Raw genomic sequence first — 9,296 nt, 5'->3', positions numbered from 1 at the left:
AGTAGAGTGCTGTGGCGTCACAGCTCACAGCAACCTCAAAATCCTGGGCATAAGTGATTATCTTGCCTCAGCCTCCCAAGTAGCTGGGACTATAGGTGCCCACCACAAACAATGGGCTATTTTTTTGTCGTAGTTGTCATTGTTGTTTTAGCAGGCCCTGGCTGGGTTTGAACCCACCAGTCCCGATATGTGGCCGACACCATACCCACTGAGCTAACATCTGATCTGACAGTTCTGTTAATTTGTTCCTTATCCCCAGTAATTAGAGGAACCTGCAGCCTTGTGGGTTTAAAGGAAGATGAATCAGTATGAAAAGAGTCACGAGGAATAGGAAGTCTGGATGTAGGCTACTGGGTCGGGCCGTGGGCTGCAAAGAGAACTTACCCTACTTTGTGTTCTGGGCGTGATCTAACGTGTGTATAAATTAGGGAGACATGGAGGTTCAGAGATTTTGCTTCCAGGAATTAAACTCTACCTTAAATGGGCAGCCTTGAACCTTGTTGGGATAAGGTGGGACCAGCCTGTGGCATCTCTGCTCACTCAAGACAGCAGATCTATCGCGCTCCCGCGGTAGATTCCATTGGCAGGACAGCTGAAGTACAACTGAGAGCCCCTTATCCAGAGTGCTTGGGACCTGAGTGTTTCAGATGACAGTTCTTGTGGATTTTGGAGTCCCTGGCTGAGCGCTCCACATTTGAGAATCCACGTGCCCCAGTTGGGTGTGTCCTTTGAGTGTCACGTCAGCCCTCACAGTATTTCAGATTTTCGGTTTGGTGTGCTCAGCCTGTGATAGGCTGGTAGCTTATCAGCTGAACGTTCTGGCTGTTACCAGTCACAGGGTCGGTTGGACTGTTTGGTCTATGCTGTCGGCAGCCCAGACCCTAGTGGTGAGTGCTTGTGTGGGTGAGGCTCCCAGGCTGTGTGTCTGGGATGTGACTCTGCCAGCGCAGCCCAAGAGCAGTCACAGACAGTATAGACATTCGTGAGCTTGGCCACCTTCCAAAATCATCGCCGAAATTTAAATTTCCTTTAACTGTCACATGTCACAATATAATCTCCTTTTGGTTGGTTTTTATGTCTTTAAATACTTAAAAAAAAAAAAAAAAAACTCTTAGCTTGCTGGCCATGCAGAATATTTGTCAAGCCAGATTCACTCACTGGCTTTAGTTTGCCAACTCCTGCTTGAGAAATTCCTAGGATTATAAGGTTTACTTTTTGATAACTTTATGTGTTTGGGGAAGTTGAGCACCTAGTATGTTTCAGGCCCTGGTATAGAAAGAATCCAAGAGTCTCCTCTTTCCTCTGGTCTGGTTGTGTGTAAGGACTCCTGATGTCCAGACTTGCCTTGTTTTTCAGTATGGAGCCCCCGCTGCGGGTGGCCTGGAGCACGTCCCCCTGGGCTGGAGTTACTGGTTTGCCTTGGTGAGTGATTGCCACACAACCCCTGCCCTGCTAGGTCTCTGCTGTGGACACGACTTCATTTTTGTTTCCAGTGCCGTTTTATCTCCTTTAGAAGAAAGTCTGCTCACTTCTGAGTCATCCCTTCCTAGGACGTTTTCCTGCATTGCACAAAGTTTAGGAATGTAGTTTGCTATTATACCGGGTCAAATTTGTTAAACTAGAATATATTATTGAAACTTTTTTTTTTTTTTTTGCAGTTTTTGGCCAGGGCTAGGTTTGAACCCGCCACCTCTGGCATATGGGGCTGGCGCCCTATTCCTTTGAGCCACAGGTGCTGCCTATTATTGAAACTTTTAGTCTTTAATAAAACCCTAGTCAAAAAATCCAATTCAGTATGGACTTGAGTAATTACTTTTTTTTGTCTTATCACTATTTAAACAAAGTATATTTTAGCCCAGCACGAATTCAGATTTTCTTTTTGTGTGCTAATTTAACAAATTTTGCTTTTCTCTTTTTAATAGGAAAAGAATTCTAAATACTATAATTACACTCTCTCCATCAATGGGAAGGCCCGGAAGCATGGGGCCAACTACAGTGTGGACTACCTCACAGACGTGCTGGTGAGTCACTGAAGCTCCCTGGCTCTGTCCTGGCAGGTTTGGCTCACATCGGGTTTTCTCTCTTTCTTTTTTTTTTTTTGGAGACAGAGTCTCACTCTGTCACCCTGGGTAGAGTGCTGTGGCGTCATAGCTCACAGCAGCCGAAAACTCTGGGGCTCAAGAGATTCTCCTGTCTCAGCCTCCCAAGTAGCTGGGACTACAGACACTTGCTACAACACCCAGCTAAGACTCACGTGTGATTGAAAACTGCTTAGAAAACCCATAGTCTTACTTGTTCATGTTGGGTTATGTAAATGCATAACTTGGTCCAACTGCCACTTGGTATTTCCAGCTGATTAAAAACTCCTGAGTGGGTTTTTCTTTGTGTATCAGCCAGGTTCAGATCTTATGTTCCTGAAATTCCAGCAGCAAATCCCTTTCTGAAGGTTAATCTCTGTGACTGCAGAGATTACTTTGTAGAGGTTTTACTTGGTGGGACCTAGTTTCGCTCACAAATTACAAGGAGACAGCTTTATAAGCCCCATCACAGTGGGGAGGGGGTGAGAGTCTTTGGCATTGTGCCTTTATGTATAAAACCCCTGACAACAGGTGAATCAGGGACTGTGCTGTCCTGAGGTGTCTCTGGTGGCCTCCCACAGAGTGTCCTTCACCAGGTCGCTCAGCACCTGTATGGCAGGTATATAGCAGTAAATGATCCAAGTCCCTGATTCCATGGAAGGTGATGGCCGCTGGCAGGTTTTATGCGTAGCAAGGATGTGTACATATTCACGTGTTGGCTCAGTAGACGGTCATCAGAGAATTGGCTGGCGGCATTTAAGCAGAAGCCTGGAGGAGAGTGAACTATGCAGATCCGGAGAGACGGCAGCTGCAGGCTGGGACCCTGAGGCGGGCGTGACCGGCATAGGCAGTTTTGAGAAACCCACAAGGAAGCTGAGGGGCTGGGAAGGAGATATCTTAGGTGGAGAGGGACAGGAGAGAGAAACAGTGTGTCTTAGCTAGTGGCAGGGATACGTGAAGACAAAATCAGCTACAGCATTAGGAAGGCACAGTTGTTTTCTTAAAGCACCCCCTGGGCTGGTGCAGTGGCTCACCAGGGTTTGGGGAGGCCAAGGTAGGAGGATCATTTGAGGCCAGGAGTTCAAGGTTACAGTGACCTATGATTGTACCACTGTATTCTTAAATATCTTCTGATAAGCAAATAAAAAATGTAAGTCTAGGCTTGGTTCCCCTAGCTCAGTAGTTAGGACACCGGCCATATACACCAAGGCAGGCAGGTTCAAACCCAGCCGAGGCCTGCTAAACAACAATGACAACTGTGACAAAAAAAAAGCCGGGCGTTGTGGTGGGCACCTGTAGGTCCAGCTGCTTGGGAGGCTGAGGCAAGAGAATTGCTTAAGCCCAAGAGTTAGAGGTTGCTGTGAGCTGTAACACCACATCACTCTACCAAGGGCAACATAGTGAGACTGTATCTCAAAAAAGAAGAAAAATGTAAGTCCATATAAATTAAAAGCCCTAAAGGGATGTATTTGGATATAATATTTATTGAACTTAGCTACTTCTGCTGGAATAATTTATGACATCTGCTTTGTACATATTTTCATAAGGCTAAGGTGACTTAATTCACATTGCCCACTGTTCAGAATTAGGTTGGCTCTCTTTTTCATTTTTTAAGGCACTAAGTGTATATACCCCAAGCTCCAGTAAAATGGCCAAATCGCTTTTTTTCCCTTGAGGGAAACATCATTTGTTGATGGTGTAAAAACATGAGTTGTTCTCTTCTGATGGGATGGCTTTCAATTTTGTGTTACCCCCAAACCAAACGTGTGTTCCAGCAGCACGTGTGCATACGGCTGCCATGTGAGCACACGCTCAGAATGATCAAAAGCTGCCACGCTCCTGCACTCCCTGCCCACCAGGGACGTTTCTCTATTAAGACTCAACTCAGCAGAGGAGGAGGTGACAAACCTTTGTGTGTGTCAGGCTAACGTCTCCTTGGACTTCTTGGACTACAAGTCCAACTTCGAGCCCTTCTTCATGATGATTGCCACTCCAGCGCCTCACTCACCCTGGACCGCCGCCCCGCAGTACCAGAAGGCTTTCCAGAACGTCTTCGCGCCAAGAAACAAGAACTTCAACATCCATGGAACGGTAGCTCTCCCACCCCGAGTCAACTGTCCACACTGTAATTAATTCTGGGATGTACTTGGCAGGACGCCTCTGAGCCTGCTGGGTTTCCCTTCCCTGTCTTCCAGAGCTAGTTGCCCCTGTCCCCAGGACAGCAGACAGTGTCATCTTCTCAAGGACAGAAAGGGGTCCTGCTACATGCCCACTGAGCCACTGGAGAGCCGATGGGGAAGGGTAGAGAAAGACCATCTTTCCCAGTGACACAAATACTTCTCAGGCTGTCCTCCCAACCTCTCCGTGGTGCTTCTCCTACTGGCAGAGGCTGGGACATGGCCTAGGGCTGGGCCTGCAGCAGCCTGTGTGGGCAGGGGGTGGCATGGTGCAGGGTGCTGGGCAGAGTAGAAGAGTGAACCAGAGCAGGGACACGATTAAAGGCCTAACCACCCAAATGTTTGCCTCACGTGCCAATTACTTAACACTTCCTTGGTGCAGAGTATAAGCTGTCCCTCGTTCAAAGGTGGAGGCCTCCCCTCCCTCAGGCCTGTTAGCAAAGTTACAACTGCTGGTAAGGTTGTGGGGAGAGTGAGTCTGAAAGGCAGACCCCGCCCACCACGCATGTGTACCTACAGTCCCCACCAGGGGACGTTCTGGTCCTGACTCCCGTGTGAGCTCAGGCACATGGAGAGGTGGGCGCACTGCCTGGCACATGTAGGCAGGAGCTTGTTCAATATGAGTTTAAAGATCAGTGGGTTTTAAGTCAGAGGGCCATTCCAGCTGTTCCCAAACAGCCATTCCCACAATGGGGTGAGTTTGGAAACTTGTTAAAGGAGTCGCTCTGCTGTGGGCTCCTCAGAGTTGCTCAGTCTGGCGTGACCTTCCTGTGGGAGGATGGCCGCCTGCGTTTCTCAAGCTTAGAATGAAGCACTCTGAGGAGCCTGGTTTGGGAGATGGTGGCTCAGGGTTTCATGAATGAAGGAGAGGGAATTAACAGCATGTAGAAATGTTTTTGTTTTTAAAAATTTGACTTTTTCATAATATCTCAATGGAAGGGCCCTCCAGATTTGAATGTGAAGTTTTAGGAAAGTGTTGTGGTAGGATTTTCCCCAAGGATCTAAGACAGTGGTTCTCAACCTGCCTAATGCCCTGACCCTTTAGTACAGTTCCTATGGCTGGCGACCCACAGTTGAGAACTGCTGATCTAAGATGATCAGTATCTTGGGTAGGAAAGTGGAGGGTGATAGAACGATGACTTGGAGCAAACTTAGAGGGAAGGTGAAGTTGATACTTATCCATTTGCACATAAGCTCAGAGTTGTGAATTTAGTCTCAGATTAGCCGGGAGCTTCCCAGCGATACTCTCGGAAGTCTCCTAACACCTCTAACAAAGGAGCCACAGTGTTTCACGCTTTGGGGTGGTGGGAGCTCGAGAGTGAGCGCCAGGGCTGATCTGCAGACCTGTCCTTTTTAGGAACATGGGGGAAGGGAGGGAAGGTCTGATGTTGCATAAAGAGGTTCCAGTTAGTTCCTTTTTGCTCAGGTATGAATGAAATGGACCTACTCACTTTCGGTTTTAGTAATCCAGTGGTTTATTTGACTGCAGTGACTTGGTGCTAAGCTTTTTTCTTCTAAATTTTAGAATAAGCACTGGTTAATTAGGCAAGCCAAGACACCGATGACCAATTCTTCAATACAGTTCTTAGATGACGCATTCAGGAAAAGGTGAGTGCTGCCATTGCTTTTTCGGCCTGATTTTGAGCCCCCCATCCCCCAAGGCAGCTCATACCAAGTGTGTCTGAAATGACAGTGGAGAGGCAGGTCTAGGGAGGCTCTGGGAGGCACCTGCTACGTCGGGGCAGGCTCTTTTTTTTTTTTTTTTTTTTTTGAGACAGAGCCTCAAGCTGTCTCCCTGGGTAGAGTGCTGTGGTATCACAGCTCATAGCAACCTCCAACTCCTGGGTTCAAGCGAGTCTCCTGCCTCTGCTTCCCAAGTAGCTGGGGCTACAGGCGCCTGCCACAGAGCCTGGCTATTTTTTGGTTGCAGCCATCATTGTTGTTTGGCAGGTCCAGGCTGGATTTGAACCCGCCAGCTCAGGTGTATGTGGCTGGTGCCTTAGCCACTTGAGCCACAGGCGCCAAGCCTCGGGGCAGGTTCTTTACACTAAGGCACCTGAGTAGCCTTTAGACCCTAAAAAACCGTTTATTGTTAGGACTTGTTAAAGAGTCTTGCAGACTTGAACCACTTGGTAGAATTTTTTTCCCTTTGTTTACAGAAAAGGTCAGTTGGTGAAAGATAAATCCAAATATTTGACAAAAGATCCAAAGCCATAGACTAGAGCAAAATTTGCCTTTGCTGCTGGGAATTTTCAAGAATTCTCTTAAGTCAATTTTTAAAAATCTATTACTTTGTCATAGGAAGTATTTGGTTTAGACGAGGGGTCAACAGAGGGCTGGAGAGTAGACATCACGGGCCTGCAGCCCACACAGCCTGTCCCCACTGCTCAGCCCTGTCTGGCACAAAAGCCGCCCAGCAAAACCTGAAGAACAGCGACAAGCTTTGGCCCACGGGTTGTGATTTGCCAGCTCTCGTGTGGACCGTGACCCTCTCTGGCCACAAAGGCCTCTCTGAGTCAGTCTGTAGTGTCCTCCCTGGACTGACAGCTCTCTCTGTGATGGCCTCTGCTCTTACTGCCAGTGGCAATGAGGCCGAAAGGTAACTGGTTACACAGAGCCTAGTTTATTTCCTTGTTAACTTGGGAATGAATGAATTATTCTCTGAAATTTTCTGATTGCTTTTTGCACCAGAGGGGACAAGACAACAGATTTGGGATTTAAGTTTTGGGGGAGATTGGTTTTGAGGTTTTGGGGGAGGTAGGAGGGGGAGTCTTTGTTTTTGCCTATTTGGACAAGATAGTGATGCCTCAGCCACTGCCCCTGAAACCCTGTTTCCACCCTGCACCCATATCCAGGTGGCAGACTCTGCTCTCAGTCGACGACCTGGTGGAGAAGCTGGTCAGGAGGCTGGAGTCCACGGGGGAGCTCAACAACACGTACATCATCTACACCTCAGACAACGGCTACCACACAGGTGAGGGGCTCAGCGCCGTCTGCCAGAACACGCCTTTGCTCTCTCACCGACCAGCATCCCCAGCAGGAGTTGTGGTCCTCTTTCCGTGGTGGATGGTAGCAGGAGGGTCTTGCCCTCCATCCTCTGATTCGAGGGCCCCATCATGGCCACCCAGGAAACCAGGTGTCCCTGTTCCTGTCACATGTGCTGACTTAGGAGGGTGCACAGAGCTGGAGCACAGTGGGAGGGCGATGGGTTGGAGGCGGCTCCAGGAAAGATGCTCCAGACAGCAAGGCCGGGAGAAGGTCGCCTGGGAGGAAAAGCTCCCTACTAAGTTGCAGGATTATTTTTTGGGGTATTTTTTTCAGAGCTGCGGTGTGAATCAGCTCAGCCCCCCTGGCTTTCTTCCTGTCTGCTTGGACCTTCTGTGATTAGAAACAAATGCTTCCTTCCTTCTGTCTACAGATTTCCTCTGAGTGGGTTAACCTGAGACTTGCCTGTACAGGAGCAGATTGTTAGTCTTTAATGTGGTGGTGTGAATATCTCTAACGCTCAAATTAGAGCCTGCTAAAATAACCCTGCTTTCCAACTTGAACTTGAGGCACGTGAAGCCGGTGTTTTGGATTCTTCCTGCCCTCCTGTCCTTTTTTGCTAGAAGGTTTTAAAGCAGCTCCCAGACGTGGGATCTCACACGACACCTGATTGGGTCTCTGACCTACTTAATCTGTATCAAGCTCTACATAAGCCCACACAGCACCATTAGTTTATGGCACCAGGATCTGTCATTTGCCTCTGACTCACTGGTAAAAGGGAGTCTTTTGTCCTTGAGGACATCTCAGCCGGACTCTGGCTGACCGCTGTCTCATGCTGCAGGCACAGCTTCGTTTCCACTTCCCGTTTCCTGTAGATTGGTGGTTAGACAGGGGCGGGAAGGAGGTTGGTGGTTAGATGGGGGAGCCGGGCTGGAAGGTTTGCATCTTCAGGTGGGAGTGCTTCCTCCATGCAGCTGCCGGGCACCGGCTCTCGTGTGTCATGGGCCCGAGGTGTCCGGCTCCCCTCCTGTTAGGGTGCTGGTGTTGACTGAAGCCTCAGTGGTTTCAGCCTCAGCCTTTCTGGCCTTCCACTGATGATTGCTGCTTAAATCCTTGATCCCCTCAGAAATTGCTGAGTGTGGAGTTCATGATCCTGCCCTTTCCTTCGTGTTTATTAGCTGGAATTCCTCAGAGAACTTCCTTGTCAGTTGTTTGATTATGTTAAAGGTGGTTCACTCAGGAAAGGGCAGGGAAGCGGTTTTGTTCCTGTATTTGGCAGTGTCTGAAGCGACCTCGCCGGGTTGTGATCAGGTTGAGTGTCGGCGTGAGGGTGTGGGGGGTCTGTGCCGGCTGGTCACTGGGCTCACGTCCCATCACAGCCAGGGAGTCCCTACTGGTCATCGATTTAGAGAACATGAATTCATTTGTTTCTCTGCCTTGTGGTAATGAGACCCAGGCAAATTTAAGTTTTCTATTAGAACACCAGAACTAGTAGTACAAGTTGTCCAAGTTTTTGTTATTGGTAAAAAAGAGTGAAAGAAGTGTGAACCGCTCCTGGCTCCATCTTCACTGTCTGTTTCTTTTTCAGGACAGTTTTCTTTGCCAATAGACAAGAGGCAGCTATATGAGTTTGATATCAAAGTTCCGCTGCTGGTGCGAGGGCCTGGGATCAGACCGAACCAGACAAGCAAGGTGGGTGCCTGACAGGCCGGCTGTGCACAGGTGGGCACTGGCCTGAGGAGAGGAGGCTGGTTGGACTTCTGTCCTGTGAGGATGAAGGTCAGTGTGTGACCTTGTCAGTGTGTGGATGAGTCTTGGGAACAGTGACTCCTTTTTCTTTTTTTCTTTACCTCCCCCTGCCCTGTTAGCTGTATTTTCCCCTCTTAGGCATGTGTCATACCAGCCCACGTGGCTTCCTTCATCTTTTAACACCCTGGGCCTTCACTTTGTCCTGAGCAGCGACTCTCAGCAGAGGGTTCTCATCAAAGTCTCCCTTTGAAATAGCAAAGAAGAAAAATGGGAACAGACATTCTGATTGGCTCGCGTGGTCTGGAAG

The 9,296-nt window shown here is 48.7% G+C and overlaps 1 protein-coding gene across 1 annotated transcript in view; it reads left to right on the top strand.

Moving 5' to 3' along the window:
• GNS (glucosamine (N-acetyl)-6-sulfatase) overlaps positions 1 to 9,296 on the top strand; it is a 36,545-nt gene that overhangs the window by 9,743 nt on the left and 17,506 nt on the right. The window contains exons 4-9 of the mRNA XM_003798546.3: positions 1,357 to 1,422; positions 1,923 to 2,021; positions 4,002 to 4,169; positions 5,781 to 5,863; positions 7,111 to 7,229; positions 8,829 to 8,932. Of these exons, the coding sequence (XP_003798594.3) occupies positions 1,357 to 1,422; positions 1,923 to 2,021; positions 4,002 to 4,169; positions 5,781 to 5,863; positions 7,111 to 7,229; positions 8,829 to 8,932 (639 nt within the window). The remainder of the gene's footprint in view (positions 1 to 1,356; positions 1,423 to 1,922; positions 2,022 to 4,001; positions 4,170 to 5,780; positions 5,864 to 7,110; positions 7,230 to 8,828; positions 8,933 to 9,296) is intronic.

Source organism: Otolemur garnettii, unplaced genomic scaffold, assembly GCF_000181295.1.
Source record: "Otolemur garnettii isolate 467f Iridium unplaced genomic scaffold, OtoGar3 scaffold00138, whole genome shotgun sequence".
NCBI lineage: Eukaryota > Metazoa > Chordata > Mammalia > Primates > Galagidae > Otolemur > Otolemur garnettii.
The sequence above is the reverse complement of the archived record's forward strand: the minus strand, read 5'-3'. Positions and strand labels throughout refer to the sequence as shown.